This window comes from Etheostoma cragini, chromosome 22 (assembly GCF_013103735.1).
Source record: "Etheostoma cragini isolate CJK2018 chromosome 22, CSU_Ecrag_1.0, whole genome shotgun sequence".
NCBI classification, from domain to species: Eukaryota; Metazoa; Chordata; class Actinopteri; order Perciformes; family Percidae; genus Etheostoma; species Etheostoma cragini.
Window position 1 is genome coordinate 12,919,293 of NC_048428.1, and position 27,833 is coordinate 12,947,125.

Below are 27,833 nucleotides of genomic sequence, written 5' to 3' on the forward strand. Positions count from 1 at the left end.
GAAAAGAATAGATAATAGACGTATTGAGTCAATCATTAGGTCTTGATGTCATACAGAATCACAATTAAATGTTTTAAGATTCAAGTTAAAGGTCTCATAGCATGAAAATTTCACTTTGGGTTTTTTAACATTAAAATGCATCCCCCCCCCCCCCCCCTCAGATGGGCAATCTGCAATCTTGCACCTTATGAGGTCATAAGGGGCAAGCTCACCTCCCCTTTCTCTGCTTTGCCCGCCCAGAGAATTTGGCCCACCTACAGTATGTGAGAGAGACATCATGGCTTTCAAACAAGCAAAGGGGCAGTTGGTCAAGGCCACAAAAAAATGCCGTCCGCAAATGTTTGGGCACCCTGCAGAGTTAATACCTTGTACTGCCCCCTTTAGCAAGTATCACAGCTTGGAAACGTTTATTGTAGCCAGCCAAGAGTCTTTCAATTCTTGTTTGAGGTATCTTCACCCATTCTTTCTTACAAAAGTCTTCCAGTTCTTTGAGATTTCGGGGCTGTCTGTCAAGCATCGCTCTTTCAAGGTCTATCTGTAGATTTCCAATTATGTTGAGGTCAGGAGATTGTGAAGGCCATGTCAAAACCTTCAGTTTACGCCTCTTGATGTAATCCACCGTGGATTTTGAGGTGTGGTTAGGATCATTATACATTTGTAGAAGCCATCCTCTCTTTAACTTTAGCTTTTTCACAGATGGCTTCAAGTTAACGTCCAAAATGTGCTGAAATGTTATTGAATCAATTTTTCCTACTACTCATGAAATGTTCCCTGTGCCACTGGCTGCAACACAACCCCAAAGCATTATTGATCCAACCTCATGCTTAACAGTTGGACAGTGGTTCTTTTCATTAAATTTTGTGCCCTTTCTTCTCCAAACGTACCCTTGGTCATTTCAGCCAAAATGTTCTACTTTAACCTCATCGGTCCACAGAACTTGTTTCCACAATGCATCAGGCTTGTCTATATGCTCATTTGCAAACTTCAATCACTGAGTTTTGTGGTGAGGACGTAGAAGAGGTTTTCTTCTGATGACTCTTCCATGAATACCATATCTGTACAAGTATCTCTCTATAGAGGAATTGTGTACCACAACTCCAGTGTCTGCCAGGTCTTTCTGGATGGATCGTGCAGTCAAACATAGATTTTAACTTGCTTTTCTCACAATCCTGCAAGCTGTTCTGATAGTTTTCTTGGTCTTCCAGATCTTGCTTTAACTTCCAAAGTTCCTGATGACTGCCATTTCTTAATTACATTCCGAACAGAGGATACTGGCATCCGAAAACGCTTTGCTATCTTCTTATAGCCTTCTACTGCTTTGTGAGCGTGAACTATTTTATGTGTTAGTTTTCTAGACAACTGATTAGAAGAAGCCATGGTGCTGATTGTTGGGGAAAGGTCAGATTAGTCTGGGCATTTACAACCTTAAGATTGACATCACCTGGTCTTTCTAGACGATGACTGAGAACAATCCATGACACCGTCAGGTCTCAGATTTACAAAAGGGGCGGTACATGCTATAAACTGTGCAGGGTGCCCAAACTTTTGCAGACGCCAGTTTTCTGTTATTTTGAAAGTGTAAATGATTAAATAAAATCTAACTTTTTTTGACATAGTATACCAATGTCTAATCTGTTATTTGATGCCTTTTGGAGATTTTTCTATCTTTTCTTGGCTTTTTTATGCCTGGGGTGCCCAAACTTTCGAGCCCCACAGTAACAGATTTCTATGTATCACAAAGAAAAGTGTACACAGTTCCAGTCATAGCAGAAATTACGGGATAACTTTCATCTATTAGCATACAGCTGGATCCTGTTGGATATTTCATTGTCCCAGACTGAATGTTTAAAAGCAAACACACACAACAACAGTCTCTATGCAATCCAGACCTTTAGGGAGAATTCAGTGCTACTTCAGGGCTGGAGGGAATTATGGGTCATGTGCTCACATTGATCATATTTGCCATCAACCTCCTCCGTCCCATTTCCATCTAGCAGATCAAAGCTAAACACCAAAAGGAAACCTCAAAAATATGGCGGTCTTTAATGCGCTCTATTTCTGCATGAAAATATGTCTAACGTTAGCATCTGTGTCTATCGTCATAAAGAAGTTTAGAGGTTTATATTTTCTATGACTGACGATCTAACCACATTATAACAACAAAAGGCTCCTTCTGACTGCAGCTCAGCTGCTATAAAGGAATCACAGCTTTGCAGAATAACTTCTGAAAAATAAGATCAAATGCAGCAGATTCATGTTAAATAACAAAGGGGAAACACTGATCCACAGTTTGAACATAAAGCCAAAAAAAAAAAATTTAATTCCACTCAATGAGGATTCAGCTTCAGCAGAATTAATAACAACATGATTTTGGAAATCAATAACATGTATGTACTGAGTGTGTGTGTGTGTGTGTGTGCGTGTGTGCGTGCTTGCGTGCATTCTCACCTCAGCTGAGGAGCCCTTCTCTACAGATTTGATGATGGGAACTCGGTTTCTCTCTTCCAGGGTAAAGCCGTATTCTCCATCACTGGGCCTTATCTGGAAGAAAACGACACCTCCCTTCAGCAAAATTCTAAGCCAGCAGACCGAGACATTTTCACACTCACACACACACACACACACACACACACATGCAGACTGCTACAGACAGATAGCAGCCATGGTAGTATTTGCTCACTTCTCGGAAAAGAATGCTTACTGAGATATAAAATTGACTTTTCCACAGCTGTGTGCTTCTTAATGATTCACTGTGCTGTTGATGTGCTTTGAGTTGTGGGTACGTTAGCAAAGTCATAGTTTATCAGGCGGAGTGGGAGCTGATCAATCAACAAGCCACCAAAGAGTATTGTGAGTAAGGGCTTACCAGGAGAGATTTGGAGATGACGTTCTCAACTATTTTCAAGTCGTGTTTCATTGGTTTGTGTTTGGTGTTGGAGCCCTCCATCTCCTCATCAGCAAAAAAACGAAACAGCAATGGCTCATCCTTGAATTCACTCTTTTCCAACACTGAAGGAAGTAACAACAAAGAAGAAAGAAGAAAACAAAAAACAAACAAATGAAATGAAACTTGCTTACTTCATCATATTTCTAGTAAATATATTATTTTGTCGTCTATTCCAGGTAGGCATCGGTTTCTATTTATACAGAATGAAAATCATGAGAAATGAGTTTTGTGATTCATCACAGCGAGCCTCAGGTTTGCAGTAAATTTTGTCTAATCTTTCTCATGGTTATGGTTCTCATGGGGTTTGAGAGTTTAAAGGTTTTGAAACTAGGAACTATTAGGTAACTTCATCAAAAGCATTACGGCAACAAATTGTACCAAAATTATTGAAAACTAATGGCTGCATAAGAATCAAGACAACACATTAAACACACACATTATATTGCATAACAGGAGCATGGTCTAAAAATTGGTCCGTCATGTGTAGTATATGTGATCTGTGGTAAATGGGCTTAAACAGGCAAAAACACTATTATTGTAAGAACTGTAAGAAATTGCTGATGGTTTATTTCAGACTTGACTCTTTTAAGCATTTATTCTTTTTTGGACACAGAGAATATTACACTTTGTTAGGGACGTCAGTGTCTAGTGCTTTGCATAATTAAAATACTGTATATGGCAATGATCAATCAAGCACTTTTTACAAAGTTAAGAGATTTGAACATTATTAGACACATGCCAAAGGGAGCAAGCCCAAACACTTAAACATCAGGAGAGAACGGGAGACCCTATTTTCGTGGCAATATTTCATTTTTGAATGAACCCAGTCTCCCCGGCAACATAACGCCTTACCAACACTTAAAAATAACCCTGAAGGGGAAAACAGAGTTTCCCTCTAACATTCCCTCACTACATTTTCCTCAAAATCAGTTACAGCGCCAATAGGTTTAATAGCTACATCGTCAGGCCAAATAACTTAAAGGCACGCATGGTAAAATTACCCTGAAAGCTGTGGAAGTGAAAGGAAGTTTGATGGCTGGGACTAAAATGTTCCAAAGATGTGCTGGTAATTTCTAGTGTGAGTCTTGAACTGTGGATAGTTTGGAGCAGTTACATCATGGGGGTACAAGGAGACACGCTGTGACTCATACTGTAGTGTGCATGATGTGGACTTTGGCACGAGGGAAGCACAGAGTTAAATACAAGTCTGGCTCACATAAACAAATTGTAACCATGGCTACTGACCATTTTGCACTTAAACTGACAAACATCCATGCATTATCTGCCAAGTTCTCACAGCTAAAGCAAACCATGCATGTACCCTGCACTAGGCTACTTAAGTCGGATGCACACAAGTATGCATGAAGTTAATGATAGTGTGCATGCATACAGCCATTGCCCTAACCACACACACACACACACACACACACACACACACACACACACACACACACACACACACACACAAACAAACACACACACACACACACATTTTCATTAACTGGAAAAAAGTTATATTTCTATTGACACGCTAAAGGGATTATAAAATAGTTTATAATAGAAATGGACAGAAATCAACATTGTGTTATAACACTTAATGCAAGGAGCCTTCTGTGTGGTTTGTCCAAAGTATTCAACCCTCATTTAGCCAATGATGGAGAGGATTCCACTGTTTGTGAACAGCAGGATCAAAAGTTTATTTTTTGGTCTGTTGATATCCAGTGAAAAGGGCTTTACCGTGATGCATGAAGCCATTGTCGCACAGCTCCACCCCCAAGATCAATGCTTCCTCCCTAGTTCTGCAGTCCCCCTGCACCAGAAAACACAAGAAAGAGTGGATGCAGTGGAGAAAGGAAACAGGTTTAAGCATAAAGAGTTAATAACTCTATTAACTCTTTATGCTTAAACCTGTTTTCCTTTTCCCAAATCAGTAAAGGAAAAAAAGAGACACGAAAAAGTACATTGTACCCCGCATCCCTTCTTTGTTCCTGCATGCAAAATCCCAGCAGAGCCACTCCACCCTCTATCTGAACATAGCCAAAATCATGTGTAGACAGCATAGTGTTACAGCTCTCGCAGTCCCACTGAAGTAGTGAGCGCTATTCCACTGGACTGGGTCAATCACGGTCATATGAGCTACTAAACACACACACACACACACACACACACACACACACACACACACACACACACACACACACACACACACACACACACACACACACACACACACACACACACACACACACACACACACACACACACACACACACACACACACACACACACACACACACGGACTCATATGCATACACAAACATGTGATGTCTGCCACCGAGTCTGTGGTGGTGTCCATTTACATATAATTTCTTTGTTGTCATCCTGGACAGGACTATCAATCTGACGACCTCAAAGCTTCCTGTCAAAGTCAATAAAGCTCAGCTGTCGATTCAATTCTGCTTTTCTTTCTTCGATTCCTTTCAGCTCCTCTGAGAGTCTTAAGTCCGATGGCTTTGTTGTCTCACATTCTTTTCTCTGTTGCATGAGCCGCAAAACTACATATACAAGAATGGAATTGATGTCTTTCAAGTTATGCTCGCTCATGCAAAACTTTTCACACAAAAACAAAAAGAATCAAATTTTGATTTGATTTTCATTCATTTGTCTGGACATTTTGTTGAACTGTACTCTTTATGATGATGTTATTATCATACTTCAAATGAAAGTTGGTATTTACAAAAGTACTGCTCATCCATTACTGTTGATGAAGCTAAATTAGGGTTTACCTGTGCAATAAGCCAGTCTATGAGCTTGTTGGCCATCACCACTGATTTGTAAGTCCGCAAATGGTAGTCCTTATCCCTGGATGGGCAGAAAAGCAGAACACTTCAGGAGAAGGATTAGGAAAACAAAATTCTACCTTCTAACTTGGACTGCGCCATTGTTACTATTCAGCTCTGTGATTTACTTCAACTGTAATAATACCCACATGTAAAGTAGTAATTCCTGGTTCTATTGAAATACAAATAGTGATGGAGCCTAAAAGAGGACTAACAATTTCCACTGTCAGCCTCGTCATTTATCAAGCACTGGCAGTTTAATGAATCAAAGTACATTTCTGACAGTTGGTGACAGCAAAACAGTGTCTAGTACTAGCATTCCCGTAGGTATGGTAACAGCCCCTGCAGTGTTTGGCTGTGGGGTGCCCCATGTTAGTCTGGTGTTGCTGTTCTCAGTGTTACCCACACTGCCACACAGACAGACCCCAAGAATGCCATCTGAAATGGAGCTGTGACTTTTCCCATGAATGCAGGGGCCTCCCCAGGGACATGCAGGGGCTGAGCTGCAGGCCGGGAAAGTCCAGAACCACCGTGACTTACACCACTCCACCACATGCAAACACTCACTAATCCCAGACACACACACACACACACACACACACACACACACACACACACACACACACACACACACACACACACACACACACACACACACACACACACACACACACACACACACACACACACACACACACAGACACACACACACACAGTTCAGACAAGTCAAACATGACATGTTGGCTAAGTTAAAGTCCAATCTCAGCTGTCTGGAGCTGTTCAAAATGTGAAGCGTAAGGCCAAATGCTGCCGTTTCCTCCACAATGGAACATTCTTTTGCCTAACTGTATTTGACAGTCTGTGTTGGTCTCTGATGAGGACAGTAGTGTTGTTATTAGCCCGTGAGGCACGTTGGCCTGCCGTGTCATGCATATATAACCAGAAGAGGCGAGCAAAACCTTGTTTTTCCCCTGAATGGGATACTAGAGAAAGGGAGATTGGGGCTACAGCAGTTGGTGCACAGTGATGCTGTCAGAGTGAAAAATGGGGGATGAACAGGTCCAATGGGCAGCCATATGTCAGGCATGAGGAAACAGCAGTTTGAGGAGTAACAGAAGGAAGGGTCAGAGAGGTGGTTTTTAAACCTGCTGTCCAAAGAGGAAAGTTTGCCTTGAGATTTAGTTCGGGGTAAAAAGATGATGAAGGCAAATTCTGCATTTTCAAAGCATTCTTTGGAATATATTATTCAGAGGATGCTGAAAGTTGAAGATTCAATCAACTTTTTTAGTCATGCTTAATATTGTTAGTTATTTAAAAATTTCAGCCATCAATATTGAGTTTTTGGAGGACTTTTTAGCATAGTGAAGAAAACTTAACTCATTAAATATTAGACACTGAACTGAAATACCATTTTTTCCATTCTGTATGAAGATCATTTATGAGTGACCTTTGCTGTATGGTGTGGGTTTGCAGCAAATCTGTGTATATATTGAATATATTTTCTCATTGCAGGATTAAACGTAAAACAGTGTGTACTCTGTATCAGCCTGTAGTGGACATTTCAAATTGCGCAATGTGATTCTTTTGTGTGTTCTTTTGAGGAAAGCGGGGCGTGAGGCAAGAAGAAGCTGTGCAGGGCTTACATTGTGTACGTTCCCCATTTCACTTCATCTGTCTCGCTCTGCCAGGAAATTATACCTAATTAGGCAGTGGCTGGCTGCTCCAATTAAACTCTGGCATTCCCAGGCCCTGTGATGCATTGTACTGGACTTTCTGTGAGAATGCACTGCACAGATATGCTAGCTAACCACACACGCACACGCACAAACACACACACTTTTTAGTAGTTGCATTAAATGTAAATGGACTGTTCTTATGTAGCGCTTTCAAGTCTTAAGCAAAGAAGGAACCATTCACCATTCACACACATTCATACACTGTGGCCAAGGCTGCCATACAAGGTGCCACCTGCTCATCAGATAAACACTCACACACATCTATACTACGACGGCACAGAATCGGGGGCAGCTCAGGGTTCAGTTGGACATGAGACTGCAGGGCTAAGGATCGACCACCCTTCCGATTGGCAAGCGACCGCTCTACCACTGAGCCACAGCAGCAGAAATACATTAAACAGAAAGACAGAGATTTTCTAAGCTGGAATACATGCTGGACCAGTGTGCCCCCCTGCCATTTGAATTCCAGCATAAACAGGCAACCTTGATGCAGTGCTTTGCGGTAAAACACATTAGCAGCCTGCTCCTCAAACACTTCAAATAGAGTTTAAAAAAACAACACAGCACACCGAAGCACGTCAGCCAAATTCTTCTATAAAAAGAGATTGCTCCACTTCTAATTCTGTTATACAAAGAGATGTGGCATCACATGTGCTAGACTTGCTAAAAAAAAAAACTTTCACATTTGGAATTAAGTGACTTTTTCATGGTCATGCTGGATTTTTCTGTTCTCACATGAAACACTAATTAACAATAGAAAGATGACTAACTGATAGCTTACTTTTATCATTCCAAGTGTGAATCTGAATAATGTAACACAATCATTTTGATTTCAGAATTGAAACTTTGAAAACAAAAGTTTTGAACTACATATACCAAAATGGCTATTTTGCTTCATGTTGAATGTTGAAGAATTGTGATCAATGTTTGCCTCCTGCAGCATGAATCAACGTCAGACGTTTTAGAGCACAGGATAAATATGCTGTCAGTCACACTGAAATGTGTAAGACCTAACCCTAACCGTTTAAAATGCTTTATAACAGATATTAGGCAGTTTGTATCTGTGATGTATGGATTGAGCCATGTGACCAAAACAGAGAAAACGGGCCGCAACAAAGAAAAGAAAATCAGATGCAGTTTTGGATTTAGAAGCAGAAATAAAGTGCCAAAAAACTGGCAATATCCTTTGATAAAACAATCACAACTCAAGGACTACATACTAGGTTTTTCCGAGATTACAACCATATTACAATAGGGTTAACATAGTTTTCATGGAGATGGATTTGTGGACATGCAAGGTCCGTAGCTGTTAAAGATTTAATCCACAGCACTTTTAGGACTTTTCACCTGTGTTAAGGCTTGACAGCCAAGAACAGACTGCTGATAAAGACCATCTGATGGGTTGAAAGCTCCAGGTAAAGCTAGTAAGATGGCCTTGAGTGGAAATTGCTTACTACTACAGCTATTTCAAGAATGAGACCTCGTTGATGGTTAACCATACCATCATTTTCCAACAGACTAATAAACGCTGAAAATGAACTCTCAAAAGCACCAAGGGATCACAATGTTATCCATTTATCCATTGTTATCCATTTGTCCCACATGTACACAGACTACTTATACCATTTTATAGACTCAATCTTCTTAACCTTGTGTGTTGAGACCAGGCAGACAAAACTTGCCAAGCCAATCCCCCACATGCCACTAGCTGCACAACATCACCACCTGTGCCAATTCGTCCTACGCCTGCTCCTCTTAAAAACAATGAGCTCATAGTTCACTGTGGTAATTCTCTACTCCGCTCCTGCTTTGTGGAACTTGTAGAAGTAAGAGCCAGATGCTAAGTTACTGTGCCCCCCCCCCCCCCCCCCCCCCCCCCCCCCCCCCCCCCCCCCCCCCCCCCCCGCTGGGTTGCAATGGAGTGGGATTAGTGGGTTACCTGATGACAGGAGTGAAGAGGCTGTGAAGACGGCAGAAGAGCCGAACGCCCTAAGAAAAAAAGTGAGAAGATTTTGATTAGATCAGTGACAGGTGTGTACAATGTGATTTATATTAAATTAGGTTGAACTATTACCTTAGATATGACATCGTGCATGTCACTTCTGGGGTGGTAGGTGCCATCGTCGTAGCGAAAGCGGTACAGCACAGGCTCAGGTTTGAACTGGTGTTTGTCTGTGACTAAAAATGCAATTCAAGACATAAGGAGATATCTGAAAGGAGAAGTGCCAGACTTAAAGAAGAAAGGTAAATGACTCTCAGACCCTAAGGGTGCTTCAAATTTGAAAGTATAAGAGGTTTTAAAAACATATTCAAGCCAAGCAAGGCTGCATGGTGAAACTAGCTTTAAAACAGGAGGAAGACTCAAACTGCATTCAGAGTGGTCGCAGATAACACAGCAGCTCAGAGCTCCCTGCTCCTCTTGCTTTATGGGACTTTGTCAAAGGCCCACCAAAACAGAAATTACAGTTGGCTCTGTATTCTTGGCTGCGGCCGTGCGGGTTCCATTAAAGGTTTTTATGAAAAGATATTCTGTCGTTTTTCATAAGGGCACTTCTAACAGCACTGTGAGAAGAGAGAGAGAGCGAGAGAGAGAGCTCAGAGGGGCTTGGAGTTATTCCTCTCTATCAGGAACAGCTCTAGAGCTCAATCTCATTTCTCTGTGAGGAAGCAATAAAGCACCCCTGAGTGATTTAAGATACAACTTGGCTTGGGGCCCTACTCTTTTGAGGAGAGAATGCATGCAGAGCAGTACGCACCATTTAGTGTGAATGCAAAGCATTTTCCAGTTTAAGCCTCATGCGCCATATATACACGTGTTACCCAAAGCCACAAAATAGCTACTGAGCAAACCTCACACAAACATTACGGCGAGAAGAGATTAACATGTATTGTATAATCCCTTACCTAAATATTGTGTCAAGGGAGTGTGTAAATCGGACACCTGCTAAAACATAAATAAGCCACCTGAGTCTGCATTGCCTGCTTAAGCCAGGGAGGGAAAGTCTTGTGAAACTGCTTGTTCAATGAGAAGAATTCATTGGACATGGCTGGAGGTTAGGTCAGGCATTGACAGGCATTTGCATGCTCTACACCATGCAGCACAAAGGGATTTAGTGGTAGATTAGGTTATAGATATGGAACAGCATATGATGATAAACAGGTCCAAGAGGGAGAAAATGAAAATGAATGAAAAAGGAGGAAACTGTGAGAACAAACCATGGTGGATGATTCCATTCTCCAGCAGAGCTTGACCTAGGTGAACCCCTTCCTCTGGGTTGCCTGTCTCACCGATTTCCATCAGCCAAGACACAAACTCACTGGGGAAACACAAAAGACAACACTGACACAAAAACACATATACTCACTCAGGAATAACATAACAAACTTACACAACATCCCCATTGTAATCCAATCAGCACTCCATAAAAGAGAATATGTGTGTGATCAGCGGAGGAAGCTTTAGATCCACCCTTGACCTTGAATCTCTAAAATACGAAAAACATTTACTCTAAATTGATGTGACTATGGCAACAAACACTATCTTGGCGAAGAGGAATTATTTATTTACTGCTGGGGGCTGCATCTGTTTGTTGAAATAACCAGCAGGCTTTAGTTTGTGTGTTTTGTCTAGTTAAACCTTATTTAATTTAGACGTACAATATAACAAGATGAAATTCAAACAACTTATTAGGATCTTGGAAAGTTCATAATGGAAAACGCAAGATATGTTGTGCTCTGAATCCTTTACTAGTGAGATGAGGGAACAAACCAACCGCCAGAAAAACAAACAGCATCGTATCCTCTGAGGGCCCAAATGAGCTAAATGGGATAATTCCCCATAATTTAGTGACTCAAAAAGAGAGAGAGAAAGAGGGTTGAGGACAGGCAGAGTGGCAGCCTATCCAATTGCATCCTTGATGTCCCATCTCCTTATAAAAGACAAACAAACATGGCCAGCAGCACCACTGGAATTCTGTGGTATTAACTTCCAGGCCATGTGCGAGGTGGTCGGGTGTCAGCGTCGAGCCAACAGGGGCACTTACAAACGTTTTCAGAGAAACAACTGACCAAACAACCCACCTCCGTCACTCTTTAACCACTCATCCTTGGCGTCTGTTCCGTCCGCAACAGACCACAGGGGAAAAACCTAAGTCTTTAACGTCAATTTGTCAACCTCTGTACCTTAACCATGGAAAGAAAAAACACCCTGAAAGTTTGGACTATGCAGTTCTCATGGCCTCGAGTAGATAAGGGTCACATACACACATTGAAATTGACATGTGGAGCGGGCTGAAACAAATCAAAGATCCCAATATTTAATCATAGACTTATTCCTGTACCTATCATTTCACCAATCATTTGAGTATGACTATTGGTGTTTGGTCTCAGAGAAAAAAAAAACATTTCTCAATTAATTCAGGCTTTAAAGGCCCTCAAAACTATTTACTATGAACGACAGAGTCCTTCATGAATGCCAAAGTTTGAAAGCTTTTAGTTATTTAGAGTTAAATGAGAAGATCAATTCAAATCTGTCTGCTAAAGATGAAGCTACAGCCAGTAGCCGCTTAGCTTAGAATAGCACAAGGACTGGAAACAGTCTGTTTCTCTCTGATAACAGTTAACAAAATACTCTTAATAGCACTTCTAAAGCTCATTAGTTAGCATGCTACATCCCATTTGTTTAATCCACACAAAAGAGTGTGAAAACCTAAGTGTACCATTGACAACAGCCTTGGCCTGCCATTCAGTGGAAACTGTTGACTCTAAAACTGCAACTTGTCCTTTTTTTCAGTGTCTGTACAGACAAACAAGATGAATACTGTAAAATTAGTGAGGTGGATTTTGTTACCTTCGGACAGAGCCATGCTAGCTGTTTTCTCCTGTTTCCAGTCTTCATGCTAAGTTAAGCTGGCCGGCTGCTGAACGTAGCTTGATATTAAGCGGACAGATATGAGAGTGGTATCAATCTTCTCATCTAAGTCTCTGCAAAAAATGCGAATAAGTGTTTTCCAAAATGTCATCTATTGTTTTAAATTCCTCACTCCTGTCATTTTATAAAGAATCAAATCCCAGACCATATCGTACACTATTGGTACAGTACATTAACTGATGTATGAACATATTTCCTGCACAATGTATGAAATATTGTCTAAATCCACATGCAGCAAAAGTAGAAGTTTTTTTATTCATCATCATTTGTGTGTGCTGACAGAGCAAAAGCGGTAGTAATGTCAGAAAGAAAGAGCAAAGTCTGACAAGACAAAGAGCATTTCTAACAGAATGTCAAACCCTTTCATAAAGCTCTTAAAAGGGCTTTTCCTCCAAATCTATCACAACACGCAGACACTATTTCTCTGTCATGTGGGCAGAAAAAACCCACTTTGAATCTCTTTTGTTTTTCTGTTTATTCCAGTGTTAAATTGGATGATAACTGCAAGCTAGGTGGGTGTCACACACATTTTCTTTGATGAATTACAGTGTCACAGGAACCAAACCACAAATGTGATTGTACCACTTAAAGGGGAGGAGCTCGAGACCCAAAAATAGCCTTCAGCCTTTAAAAAACAGGAGGAGGCGTAGAAAGAGAATAAAGGCAACACATTTCACAATGGAGGGAGTGGGCTGAGTTGAAGCCATAGGCAATGTGGCTTTTATCACAGACATACCATGCTGGTTTCAATTCACCAATTACACCCACATGTTATCATCTCCATAATCATCTCAGACAGGGGAAGTACAGAGGGGCCAGAGAAGTCTTTTCACCCAAGTGGTCATCCAGGTGTGGCCAAGTTGTAAATAGAAGGATAGGTTTTCAAAAGAAGCTTCCCTGAGCGGCTTTCTCACAATATGATCTCTTCAGACTCAAAGTGCCCACATATACCAACGTTGGATCCTTTTAATCTTTTTAGCCGACAGATCCTTCCTCCAACAGATCCATTCCTCCTCTAGACCGCGAGGGATCTGGTGTTGTCTGCATGGACCAAAGGAGAAAGTCACTCCTTATTCCAAACCACCATGCGATGTAACATGGCCACAACTATGTCCAATTGGTTGTTTTTTTCTCTCTCTATTTGCTTTTAAAAATAACAGTGATTTTGAACTGGCTTTTTAAGCTTGGATGATCTTCAGTGTGATTATAGTCAAAACATTTCCGTAAAAATTTAAAACAAATGGAAAACATGGTTTATTCTAAAATGCAGCGGGGCGTTTACAAGGCAATTTGTTATGGGATTTCAAGAGTCAAGATAGAAGCACGGTTTAAATAACATCCAGCCAATTGTTTGGTGAAAATGTATCATTTTATTTCCATCCCCTTTTAAAATGCATAGTGTCGTCACTCTGTAAAGAGTTTCATTTTCAAAGATGGAGAGCTCCTCTGCTGCAGCCAGATGTTCGCAGAATGTATTATCTTGATACAGCTTTGTCACCGTCTCACAATGTGTGCTTCGCCCCAAAGGCCTGCAATGTGAGAGTAATGAACTTAAGAACTGAGGTTAGTTTTTTTGTGCATTCCCAGTACAGGAGAGAAACAGGTGTGATATCCCATCAAGATTTCCTGTAAGTGGCCGGGTAAGCTCAGTTGGTTGAGCAGCCGCACACACTGTATATAAAGCGTTTACTCCTTCACACCGCGGCCGCAGGTTCAACTCCGACCTGCGGCCCTTTGCTGCATGTCATTCCCCTCTGTCTCGCTCCACTGTCATGTGTTCATCTGTCTTGTGGAATTAAGATGAATGTCTAAAATGGCCAAAAAAAGCATCTTTCAAAAAAGAATCCTGTAAAAAGCCTTTAGGCTCAATGAAAGGAACATCATTTAACAGCAGGTAGATTTAGGTACGCCTGGTTCTGGCTCTCACGTACATCAATGATCAGAGTTACAGTGTGTGCCCCCTAAAATTTGAATGTTAATGTAGTTAGATTCTCAATTTAAAGACTGTTTCTCTACAGGATTAAATCCTGGGCAAACTTAGTTCAAACCAACTTTTTCATTAAATTTACTTGCTTGAAAACCTGGCAAGCCGATATGACAGCAAGATATCCACACCTCATATGATTAAAGCAAAATACTGAAATGGGGGCATCAACTAATGTATGCTTAAAATAGCTCAGGGACAGGATTTTGAGCAAAGCGCCCTTTACAGTAGGTATTCTCACCAAATGCAAATGGAGGGTAGATGGGTGTGTTTAGACTTATTAAAAGTAAACATGAAAAGTGTACTGGCATAGCTGTGGAAACTCAAGGACACAAAGAAATGATGAACATGTTAAACACACACACACACACACACACGCACACACGCACCCTGCCTTCTGGCATAATGGGCCCTCTGCTGCAGTTACCTCATGGATTCCTCAGCAGAGAGCTTATTGGGATCGGACACGGGCAAGGGAGAGAGCAGGCAGTCAGCTGAGCCGTGCAGGGATATCTCCCTATGATTTACGACTGGCATTCAATGCCCGATCCGTCCCCAGACACCACACCAATAATCCCTAAATAAGATTCATGGGCTAAATCTGTCTGTATTTGATTTTCCCATGACTGAGACTGCAGATCTACATGACACACAGCATGCTGAACAGAAAGCGCCAACACTTTCTTCTTCCCAGCTGCTGTCTTTAGAAAATCTTGCCAATTTTAAAAAATGAAAGCAGGAATGGAGAAACTGATCTATTTTACAAAAGTGTTCAGTGTAATCTGCTCTGAAGATATTGCCATGTTCTGTAGGCGCTAATATTATTGAACACTGTACAAGAACTTTCTGCCTACTAAACATAAATCACTTACTCCCTCGCAGTTACAGAGATCGCCCTGATGTGACACAGAGGAAAGCACCAGGGACTGAACACTCAGCCGCGTCCTCGCCGGACAAACCAAAGTGTCAAGGTTAGCTGCGAGAATCTTACCTTCCCAGGAAGCACTTGGGGAAGGTGGTGAGCTTGCGTTTACGGTCCTTTATGAGGTTACCCTTGGCCATGAGGGGGTAGAGCTTTTCTCCCTTTTCTGACACCATCACCCACGTATCCTGCTCCATGCCGAGTCTCAGACCTATACAGCAGAGGAGGAAGGGTGCAAAAAAAGCCTGTCAATATCATGATATTAATTATCATTGCACTCAGCTCCTAGACTACATGTGACATCAATTACGAGCTGGAGAAGGTTAATGTATCATAATTTCTCAAGATAATTAGCATTGCCTTTCAGTGTCTGTGCTAATAGTCTCAGGCAACATTAATGACTGACACTATAAAGAGTTTATCATGTGCACAATCTCAAAATGTGTAAAAATGAAACAAGTGACAAACTGCTAATCTATTTTAACACCGTTTTACAGTAAATGGTAGTAGTGGGGGGGGAATCAATACAGCATAGTATCGCAATATTTTCAGCGGCAATACTACTGATACACAGGTGCCAAGTATCGATCTTTAATTATAATGTATATGTGTTGGTCAGTTTGTCTGCCTGACAATCCCATTTTGCATCAAGAAAATTTAAGTGATATGAACAAACAGAGAAATGTATCTTTTTAGATAAAACAGATGTTGGTAAAGTTTCCTTTTGGGGACATCATTTGAAATTGGGAAAAATTAAAAGTTAAATTACAATATATATCGCAGAATGTTGCAATATGATGAAAATCACAATAATATCGTATCTTGGCATAAGTATTGTGATGATATTGTATTGGGAGACATCTGCTGATTCCCACCCCTAGTAAATGGGTTGGCAAAGACGCACAAAATATCACTGCATCACAGTCCACAAATATTCATTTTTATAATATTTAAGTTAAATGCCTGTATTGTATTGTCTGTATTGATTTTCCCAAACACAGCATATATTCCCAGCAATTGGATTCAAGACAGATGTTGAGAAGTAACAATAAAAGGAGAGCAAAAGAGTTTCCCTAAGTGATCGGCCCCCACCCTGATACTGATACACTGAAGCGCCTTCTTACTCTTCCTTCGCTCCCTCTCTTTCATGATGGCCTCCAGCCACTCCTGCTTCTCCTCCGGGGTCTTGGCCATGCAGACGAACCACTTGTTCTTGGCCGTGTTGTGGATCTTCCAGCCGTTGTTAACTATGTTCCCGCTGCTGTGGTAGTCAGCTGTAACACAGACACAATTTGACTTCACTAGTTTTAAAAAGTCCTCTCCTCCCGAGGGGTGGAACTATGCAAATCCACTTTTTTTGACTCGTTGAGGTTCAGAGTAGTTTGAAGGGGAGGGTCATCAATCAGAGGTCGCACTGATCAAGACACGGTTCTGTCGGGAAGTCGGGCTTACACTAAACAAGTGTGATGGCATAAACAACAATAACATAGGGCACAACTCCAATGATTTTCTTCAGAGAAAACAAAGCCGAATAACGCAATAGCAACACTAGGACTCTTACAGGAAAGAACAGACATCACATTAGCTGATGAAATTTAGGCTTGGTCTACATTCCAAAAACAACATCCATCATAGAACTACTAAGAATAAAGTACTTGCTGTGGACTCATTTTTCCCAGCTTTAGTATCGGCCCTCACAGCCTCACTATTGAGTGCTTCATTGATTAGCACTCTTCTCCTTTAATGAGATAAACGAGGGGACACACATGCAGAAGAAGAACCATTCATCAGTGTTATTTACTACTGAGTGTTCAGAATACTCCCACAGTGGTGACAGCTACTTCTGAACTTCTCCGCCTACGCTTGAATACAAACATTAAGAATATAATTTAAAAAAACTATAAAAGCAAATGGAAATGAATCTTTGACCCAAAGTTAAATCTGACCTCAGATTTCTTTCCCTCTAAGGGTGTAACAAAAAGCTAACCACTGCGAACATCTAAAAGCATCAACACTGCAGTGTCCTCAATATGCTATGCCTAGAGGGCGTTTTGCAACCTCAGGCAGCAAGTGTGTGCCTGGGAAAAAGTCGCGGTGCTTTCATTATTTAGAAATCCAAGCTAAAATACTCCTGTAGCCTGGATTTCAGATTGAGATCTCCCGCCTGAGGTTCAGAACACCCAAGAGTTACTGCACCAACGCCTGCCTCACGTGTTTATCCTCCCTCTCCAGACCCAATCCCCATCCATCTCTCACCAAAAACACCCAATATTACAGCCCATCTAGGTCTGCTGGAGAGGAAATGATGGCTTCTACAAATATAAATGATAATCAGTGGCTGCGCGGGGCCAAGAGACACAAGCACTCAAGTTCACCAAGTACCAGCAGCAGCACAGTCCCAAGGATACGTAACTATAGATGTGTAAAAAAAGAAGTTTATAGGTAAATCTCATTTTTCCATCGGCAAAAAGTATAAAATCAACGTTCCTGTGTGGGTTATTATGGAATACTTTTAAACCGCTACTGGCAAGAGTGCTGATATGAAAAATGAGGATCTAAGAGGGAGAGAGAGGGAGCCCAGATTGAAAAAAAAAAAAATTCAAAGAATTTGTCCACTTACCCGTGCCATCATCCACATTTTCAACCTCCATCACCTCTGTGTTGATTCTCCCTCTGAACAGGTAGCGAGGACCCTCTGTGGCCGCCTTGCTGTTTTTTAAACGGCTTGAATAGAGAGAAACAACCATGAGAATTAGCTTATAAGGTTTTTCATGTTATTACTTACTGTGTAATAAGTAGCACTGACAGTTCATTTAGGGTTTTAAAAAGAGACTAATTATAATCATCTGTTGCTTGCCCATGTGCACAAACCACATTAAGTGAGAAAAATGAATGTAATTTAGACAAGTTATTCAATTTAAGGTAAGAGCAACACACTTTATTTTCTGTCTTTCTTTAGTCACGTGTGGATCTTCTTTTCTGTACTACCTGCAGACTGTATACAGCATGTTGTTGAGTAAAAAGAAAAAAAAGATCTGCCACAAAATGCGTACAATGAATGTTGCAACACTGTTAGCAGCTGCACCAGTAGCTCAGTGTGAGCAGTACATATCTGGCAAGTGTTCTTCTGCCTTCAGAAGCACAACCATGGTCGACAATCAGCAAGAGTTCCCGGACTCAACTTGTACTGACCATAATAAATGTCATGTTATTTAATATATTCCCTTAGAAACTACTTGAAATATGAATAAACTCAAAAAAGAGTCCACAGATGGTTAATAGCCCCTCCCAGACTAATCATATGTCGCCGTTTCCCAGGTTAAAAAATGACTTCTTTCAACTCCCTCACTAAAAAGACTAAAATGTTTCCCATAGTGCACTGCTCTTTTTTCCTTAAAAAAGTAAAGGAACCTGCGCAATGAATTATTTATAATGTCCATGCTCTAAATATTCTGTGGGAGTGCAGAGACAGAGGGGAATTCTAAATTAGAGTGGACATTTTGATTCTGTCTCTTAAAAAACACACACTCTGAAGCAAATTTGAATGCATCTCCTGCTTTGTGGATTTTGCCTGTAGAGTATTGAATAAGAGAGGGTCAACACACCGGGTTTTTTTCTTGCAATAGACCAGAAGCTTGTCAAACAGGAAGAAAATCCTCTCTTGAATGTTTCCAGCTGAAATCTTTAGCAGGACGCCGTGCATGAGCATCTCCGTGCATGTATCTGTGATATTGGAGCCCTGCAAAAGGACATGTAGGCAAAAGGTCAAGCAGACAGAGAAAAAGAGAGAGTGAAACAGATGCTCGGACAAGGACTGACACAGAGGAATGCGGGAAAGGAGGTATTCAAACTTGCAAACCGCTTTAATGTGATTTGTTTTTATCTGAAAGAGAAAGTTTCTACAAGTGATTTTTTATACCAGTCAATGTTCACACATAGTGTCTGAACAGGAGGAAGGATTGCAAAGCCCAGCCTTTCCTGTTCCCTCTCTCTCAGAGGTCTGTAAAAACACTCCCTGCTTCCTCAGAGCAGACCGCTGTGGGACTTTAAAATGAACGGCTGTTAATAGCTTCTATAGAATAACATCCCGTCCAGCCAAACTATGTGTTGCACTGTCGCGCCTGGTCACCATATTGGCTGGGGTTCCTGCTGCAAGTGATAAAGTGTGCTGTCTTCTCCCTTACCTTGCCTGCACTCGGAATTTATGTACCATGTTTGATCGGCCCTCAGAGCTAAAAATAACTCCCATGCGCACAGAGCCGGAAAATGTCCTAAGCATTTCCTCCTGCTGGAGACATCAGCGGGCCAAGACCTATCCCGCTTTTTCCTTCTCTCTCCCCCCCCCCCCCGCCCTCGCCCTTTTTATCCTCTTCCCTTCCCTTGTGCCGATCATCCCTCACTCTCTTCCCCTCCTCTTGATTCCCCAGTCCATTCATCTATCTCTTTCATTCCTTCCTCCACACTTTTCTGTAGTTTCCCACTCTTTCAGGGGCCTTTTAACTCTCCAGCTCATGACCAGATGTTAAACTAATTTGCAACCAGTGACTGTGTGCACACTAGACATGCAAAGGCCAACTTGTCTTGGTCACTTGAAGGGGCCAATAGCAACATCACAGTTTTACAGACTATAGAGATGCATTTCCTTAATGCAAGAACAGAACACTCTGCCCATTTACTTGTTCTGGTGTAGCCTTCTTTAGAATTTTCTTTTTCTCTGCAGCCTTTTTCTATCACTCTTCACATTCATCTTGTTCCAAGCCAAAGCTCCACAGAGGGTGTATTCTGAAACTTAAGCAGCACTTTAAACCCTCAGTCATCCGTTTCATCTAAATTTCATCTCTCTATTATTATAGTCAGACATAACAATTGCCAAAATGGATTTAAAAAAAAAATTAGGAATGACAAAGCAGGATATGCTATTAATTAAGGAAGAAGCGTGGTAGAAAAGTTTATGTTGAACTATGAAGTGGTGTTTGTCAACTGACTGGAGAGATGATAGGATTTTAATTAAATTCTAAAGAAGCCAAATCAAGCAAACTCCACAACTCAATCTATAATTAAACTTAAACAAGAGAACAGAAAAAGAAGTGAAACAAAACTGGAAACAATCTGTCCGCTGCTCTAAATTGAGCATATTTCTATGGGTAAACAGTGACAAAACACAGACAATTGCAACAATAACCAAATGGCAAGCACCGTCCTGACAAATGCTGGCAGTCAAGACCATGGTGACCACCGCACGCCATCGCACTGTTTCTCCCACGCGAGGTGAACCTGCCAGGATGCCCCGAGGGTGGCCAGCTGTGGAGCAGGTCAGCGCTAACAAGCAATCAGCCCAGGAGGAGGAGCAGGAACGGAAAAACAGCAGCTCTCACAATCCCGCCTCATCCCTCCATCATTCCTCAAACACCCACACAGAAATGCAAGATGCAACCATAACTCAGCTTTCTGACTCCTTTTTTCCTTTCCTTCTCCTCTCTTCTTCTCAGTTCCATCTCATTTAGCCTGGTGTGCAGCAGTCAGAAGGTCCAGAATGAGCTAATGTTTACAATTAATAAAAAGTGCTGAGAGGAAACCGCAGAGTAGCTCCAGCCAGGACCATGTCATGTGCAAGACTAAGCCAAACACTAAGGTTCTTTCTGATCACACTATTCTTAGAATTTAAACTCAGTGTGTGTGTGTGTTTGTATATAGAGGGACCTAATAACGAGATTATCTCTCCTTTAATAAGTGATCATGCTCTGCCGTATCTTGTCTCACTCAAATTTGAGCTAAAAGTCTGTTTTATTAACCAATCTGCCTTCACAGCTACACCTTAGTCAGAAGCTGTTTCAACACTGGCAATGTCTTTGTCTGCATGTTCAGGAAGCCTTTAGGTCCTCATTGCATAAAGCCGGATTAATTACATAAGCATCCAAGCCTCATGCCTTACAATTACAGTTTTCTCTTTCAAACCACCACTAGGCCTACTGACCCCATATCCAGGCATCCCACAACTCAGGAAGAAAACTAATCTTAAGGCAACCCTCCATTCTAAGAAGTACAGTCTACCTGATGATGATTGGATCAGTGACCCTCAAGCATGAAGGCTTTATCTACAGCTCATCCAGGCAGAAATAGTTTGACCATTGTGAATACAAGTCATTGGTCCCAGAGAGAACAAGAAAGCTTAAAAGCCTGACAAAAGTCATGCCACTTGGAATTGTTGTTGAATTGCTGGCATGGGGCTAAGTGGCTTTAAATATGTCATGACTTTTAGCTTTGACAAGGGGAAAGCTCAACTGTGTTTAAAAAAATTAAAACCCTACAAGCCAACTCAGGCAAAACAGGAAGATGTCAATGCAGCCATTTAAACTGAATTTACTGGCGGAGAATAAATCATTCAACACAGTGTTCACAGTTAAGCTCAGGCCTACCTCCCAGCCCTCAATATGGGACTGCCATTCCTCCAAAATCTCCAACTTCTCCATCTGTCTCTTGGCTTCGTTGATGCTGGAGCACACAGCCTTCATCACCTGCAGAGACTCCTGCACCAGGGCGTGGTCGTTGTGCTTCTTAGGGGTTCTTTTCAGCAGCTCCTGCATAGCCATGAAAAGTCACTCACACAAAAACTAGACACATGATAACAGAGACACACATTCATTAATTATTGCACCTAAAGTACTTTCAAAAGACATCAAATCAAATGTGTGGCAAATATGGCTCTGAATCATAATTTACACAACATGAAAAGCATGAAAGAAAAGTATATTACATTTCATATCCACTCCACGTTTGCTTACCTTCCAGTGGTTCCTGAGTTTAGTGGTTAAAACCCCTGCTACTGCGTGCAACGGTCACGCAAAAAAGATGGCAATCTCTTTAGTCTAAACACAGTCTCTCAGCATGTCAGCTACTATAGTTCTGATTTACACTGTTCTGGATATATCTGCAGCCAGTGATGGCTATCAGTGTCATTTCAGAGAAGGAGGCCCTGGCAGTTGGAAGGCTTCAAATGGCAGAGCATCAAATTACCTCTTATTATTATTACATCTTGGTGCCCGTGCTGGTGGCTGTTTAGAGAACGCCTTGGTGAATTAATAGATCATAACAAGACGAACCAGATGGGACAGCGCAGATCAACGACTCCAAAAAGCCTTCGAAAGTGTATTTAATTTTGCTCACGTTTCACATTGGAAAAAGGAAATTTCAAAACTAACAACTGAGAGTGAGGGTATGAATGAGCCCAGTCAAACGGTCTGAATGTGCAGCTGGGCATGGGAGGTGATGATAGGTCTTGTGTTATTCCTATATTGTGGCTGTCCTGGGGAACTAAAGCAGAGACGTGTCAGAATACGAGACCAGTGTTTCATTAACAAGGGAGAGGTTGATGTGAATAGGACGGGACAGCCCTAACTAATGACTAGGTGGTGCTGGATGAAAAGAGGAGAAGAACCCTACAGAGGTGGCATGTGGGTGTGGTATTGCCATAATACATGGTTAGCGTGCACAAGACCATACTCACTCTAAGCAGCAATGGGTACTTGCAGATCCTCTGAATTGGAGCTACTAGGTAACCCTCCAGGGGGACCTCCGTGTTTTTTCGGCCTCCCAGCAACATGCAATTCTAAAAAAGAGGAGAGGAGAGGATGTAGATGCAAGTTGAAGGTCCAGCATTCGTTTTGGGTTTTAGCAGTCATTGTGAAATACATGTAATAATATGCCAGAGAGTGGTGTTAGAAAAAAGGTCTTTGGCAAAATTTATCAGAAGGGTTCATCAATAGCATTTACAATTACATACACACTGTATAAATATGGTGAGTTCAATTAATAAAATGTGTTAAAATAAAGGTATTTAGTTAAAGAACACAGTGTCTGAGATCAGCAGACCATTCCAGAGAGTTCCATTCTTTAGGTGCATTAATACTGAATGCCATCACAGACTTTGAAAGCGCTCTCGGCACGTGGAGGAGATTTCCACCTTGTGACCAGCGAGATCAGCTGAGGTCATAGACTCACTGCATGTCTGAGATATACTGAAAAGCTAGACCAGCAAGTGATTTGTAAACCAAAAGGGAGGATTTTAACTTGTATTCCAACAACAGGTTAATTAAGGTTTTGAAGGACAGGAGTTATATGGTTTGATCTTATTGTTTTTAGTTTCTCATCATATTGTTGTTAGGTGAGTAACATATTGGCTAGAGAGATGTAAGAAACAGTCTTAAAGTGGAAATATCATGTGGCAGTGGTTGTTATGTACAGTTTCAACATCATGTTTATCACTGTAACTTAGTTGAGTACAACTGAGGCTGGTGGGAATGTCATTGATTGATTTTTGCAGATATTTGGTCATAAACCAGATTATTGGTTAAATTTAAAGTTTAAACTGCTAGTGGCACTACAGGAACAGTCACCAGAGTGAGTGGGATTCATCCTCCGTGGATCAGGACTTAAATATTTCAAAGAAAGTTGAAAGTGGTGGACCGACATGGCCATCCCTTGATTTAGATTTATTATAACCTAAGAGACAACCTTTGCCTTCAGTCAATCAAAGTGACCCTAAACGTTTATGTAGTAGGTGCCGGGTTATGAGGTCAACTGATAATATACAGTCTCACCTCATTTTCACCTAAAATTTCAATGGAGGTACCGGATTACAGTGTAAACAATAAACCAGGTGTTCTAGCAGTCAGTCGGCCAAAGGTTTATGGGGACTGATCCCCTGCTCTGGTCACTGCAAGGCTGAGGAGGTGACCTGAGGTATATTAGCCCGTAGCTAACTGTAGGTTAAAAGGTAACAGGAGACTGCTAGAAGGTTATGCCACTGAAAGGTCAAGGCTATAAAGACCCTATTAAATCAAAGTCAATTAATATCCACACACACACACACACACACACACACACACACACACACACACACACACACACACACACACACACACACACACACACACACACACACACACACACACACACACACACACACACACACACACACACACAAGTGTGTCTGGCTATCTTTGTGGGGACCAGTCATTGACATAAGGCATTCCCTAGCCCCTTACCCTAACGTTAACCATCAAACATAAATGCCTAACCTTAACCCTCACCCTAACCCTAACCATAACCTAACTCTAACCCTACTCCTAAAACCAAGTCTAATTCCTCAAAAAGCCCTTTAACGTTATGGGGACCAGCATTTTGTCCCCACAAAACTGTCAGGTCCCCATAAGTATACTGTATTCACAGTTTTTGGTCCCCACAAATGTAGCTTAACATGGCCCACACACACACACACACACACAGCTTAGCGAGCCAGCAGTGGGGATGTAGTCCTCTTTTGTTCTAGCAAGATGATGCTCCCCTGTGGAAGAGTAATTCTCTCAAAGTGTCAGAACAGGAAAAGGGAGTTCGCCCACACAAGGGGCAGAGTCGCATCAGCTGTCAGACACATTGGAACATTAAGAACAGGGTTTTAAACTGCCATGTGTGAGGGCCTGTGTGTTTATATGTCTAAGACACTGAGTTGTGTTTTTATATGTTAGCAGTTCTCAAATTCAGTTTTGCATGACCCCACTGACTTGATTATTGGTCCTGAGATAATAGCTATATTTTCAGAAGTCACACTTGTATATTTGTTTGCACTCTTTGTGTCATAGCATGGATTGATTATAGTTACTCAGACTTGTGCATGAGTACTGCTCTTCTGAGACTTTAACAAGTTGCACGTATGTAACAAATCGGACATTATGTGCACTTTTTCAGGCCCTTCTCACCAGTAAACATGTCCGAACGCTCCTGATCTTATTGAGCTCCAGGAGCAGTCTCTGGGCCTTCTCATGATTCCCGCAGTATTCATCATAAATCTGGAAACGGCTCTTCTGCAAAAGACAGAGAAAGACAAGCTAAGAACGACGCATAAGAAGTAAAAGGACGAAATTACACGAAGTCAAATAGAAACTGGTAAAAAAGAGAGGAGAGCATCAACAAATAAATTAAGCCGTAGAGAGCAAGAGAGAAGACAAAGAGAAAAAAGAGAGAAAAGAAGGAAAAAACAGACCACAGAGTCAGAGTGGGCATGTATTCTTCTTCACACTCTGCTCCATCATGAAATAAATAATGTATATAGTGTGTTTCAGGGGCTCAAATCATATCCTGCCTTGCAGCCATATGACTCGTCAACTTTCCACCACAGCAGTTCTCATGACATGCACACTCTATTGTCTTTGAGAGGCAGGAGTGGGACAAGCCCACACAGCATTTAAATCACTCACTTCAAAGCAGCAAAAATAGTACACTGTCTTCAGCCATGTGGCTCTGCCTCAGAAGACAAAACTGGTGATGTGGACAACTGGTGATGTCGTAACAACAAGCGGGGGCGCTTACAAATACACAACGTTGTGATTAGCTGTAAAGTAAGCTCTTCTTGTTATGTATAATGTTTTCTAAGAGGTCAGTTTATGTACCTTCAAAAAAAAGATTATTTTTTTGAAGGTACATAAACATTATTTGAGAACGGATTTTACTGTAGTCCAAAAGTGGAGTCTTAAGTCGGCGTGAACTAATTTGCAGGCCTGAATCACAGAGGGATTTGGATTTGAGCAGTCCACCGTCCAGCTGGCTTTCTTACTTACATGTGTTTCTGTTGTAAAGCCAGATTGTGTAATTCTGTCTTGGAACTTTTAGAGCATCAACAAATCACTAAAGCAAAGGATTTTGAGATGAAAATGTGTCCAAGTGTTATCTAAATGGTCTCACATGGTCACTCGTGACTGAATTATGATGGTGAGTTTTCCGTTATGCTGTGAATTATATCGGATTTTCTCAATGAGGTCCTCTCTCTATCTTTCTCTCGCTCTTCACCTGCGTCAGCAGCAGCCCAATGCTCCATCACTGCCCTACTGGCAGAGACGTCGTCTCCAGCCCCACAGAAGGATGGTGAGATTTATTAGACTTTGAAACCTATTACATGTCAGTGTGCTTCAAGGCTCTGCATCAAAGAACCGTGACATATAGCAGTGGTGAGCAGTATATCACAACTGTATCAAGCATATCACACATGTGCCCTCTCTCATCAAGGGTAATCCAGAGAGATGAATAGACAGCATGTGGTTTGTCTTATCATTTTCTGCAGCACTTATTGGCATTACTGCATTCGAGCTCTGATAGTAAAGTAGGAGAGAAATTCTTTAGATGAACAAAGGATTATTGGAAACAGACATTGCATTGATGTGAATGAACTATACGAGCTTGGACATGATAATCAAAGGTGGCAAAATGACTTTCAACTTGCAAGAGAGTAAGGACAGTCGTGTGTGTTACTTACAAAGTACAAGAAGCAGCGCCCAATTTCATGGTGAGCGTGAGGTTCCGGCTGGAGCAGCTCTTCCACCATGGACAGGAAGTCTTTGTGGACTGCGAGGATCTCCTCGATGTTGGAGAATAAAACCTACGAGATGTAAAAAATGCATAAAGTATGTGTCTTTTTAGTTTATCCGTCAGCTGTTTTTTCCTCCAGTGTCGTCCTAAGAGTGCCCGAATCAATACTTTGGCATATACTGCTTTTTTGTGGCCATGTGGCACCAGGCGAGGGAATTTCCAAAGACACGCAATAAAGACTGAGGTTTCTTTGAAATGGGCATCTTGGTTTTAGATGTCTTTGATATTTAAATTTCAAACATTATTAGAGATATTTTGGCAGAGAGGCTAAAAATAAAGCACATTTTTTAAGATCTGTTGTATGGAAACTTTGCCTTCATGTGGTGTTGACTTCTGCTCCCTTTTATGTCCTTTTTGTGGTCATGTTAAAGGACAAAACAATGCTGACTCTGGATGGAGGAAGAAGCTAGTGAAATATAAATCATTAAACCAGATAACTCTTTTATGGGTCTTGTAAGGCAAAAATAGTCTTTAGTGACGCTAAGAAGAGAAAGAAATCTGGTATATTTTCCTCAATGCCTTTTTACTCTAAAAGGACTGGATGGCATATAGCTGCTTAGTGATGTCCCAGCCCAACCCCGTTATGACCAACGTTATTCAAACCCTTCTCTGTACAGCATGTTCCCAAACAAAAACCTAGCATGGATAGACATCTTCCAAAACATGGGACATGCAGTAAATATCCACTGAATGTGTATTTACCTTCAAAAGTAAGCAAGCTCGCTGAAACAGTCCCGCTCCCAGTGTGAGAGAGCGTCCTTTATTATCCTTCAGCCGGAATCACTTATAAATAGATTATATTTACAGCTGCTTCCTGGATCGCCAACTACTTCTTTCTCCATTCAGAACTTGGCTATTTTAGGTTAAAAGAGAACCCCAAACAAGGGTCCCACTTTATTTAGTTTCCAATGTAAGTTCCTGTGTTAGGGTTCCGTTATGAAAAAAAGAGCTGTGTTTAGTGATAAAGTCAATAGCCCTTATATATATATATATATATATACATACACTCACCGGCCACTTTATTAGGTACACCTGTCCAACTGCTCGTTAACACTT

General features: G+C 41.4%; 1 protein-coding gene across 3 annotated transcripts in view; it reads right to left on the reverse strand.

Annotated features, from left to right (window-relative positions):
* Window positions 1–27,833, reverse strand: part of prex2 (phosphatidylinositol-3,4,5-trisphosphate-dependent Rac exchange factor 2) — an 87,905-nt gene that overhangs the window by 43,214 nt on the left and 16,858 nt on the right. For all 3 annotated transcript variants that reach the window (XR_004655204.1, XM_034861745.1, XM_034861747.1), the window contains exons 3-17: window positions 26,665–26,787; window positions 25,115–25,219; window positions 22,864–22,965; window positions 21,776–21,937; window positions 18,965–19,098; window positions 17,980–18,083; window positions 16,484–16,633; window positions 15,429–15,570; window positions 10,740–10,840; window positions 9,598–9,701; window positions 9,463–9,512; window positions 5,734–5,809; window positions 4,685–4,757; window positions 2,867–3,009; window positions 2,449–2,541 (exon numbers count right to left, since the gene is read on the reverse strand). Coding sequence is in view for 2 of the 3 variants with exons in the window: in XM_034861745.1 (XP_034717636.1) it covers window positions 2,449–2,541; window positions 2,867–3,009; window positions 4,685–4,757; window positions 5,734–5,809; window positions 9,463–9,512; window positions 9,598–9,701; window positions 10,740–10,840; window positions 15,429–15,570; window positions 16,484–16,633; window positions 17,980–18,083; window positions 18,965–19,098; window positions 21,776–21,937; window positions 22,864–22,965; window positions 25,115–25,219; window positions 26,665–26,787 (1,662 nt within the window). In the remaining variant the exon portion in view is untranslated. The remainder of the gene's footprint in view (window positions 1–2,448; window positions 2,542–2,866; window positions 3,010–4,684; window positions 4,758–5,733; window positions 5,810–9,462; window positions 9,513–9,597; window positions 9,702–10,739; window positions 10,841–15,428; window positions 15,571–16,483; window positions 16,634–17,979; window positions 18,084–18,964; window positions 19,099–21,775; window positions 21,938–22,863; window positions 22,966–25,114; window positions 25,220–26,664; window positions 26,788–27,833) is intronic.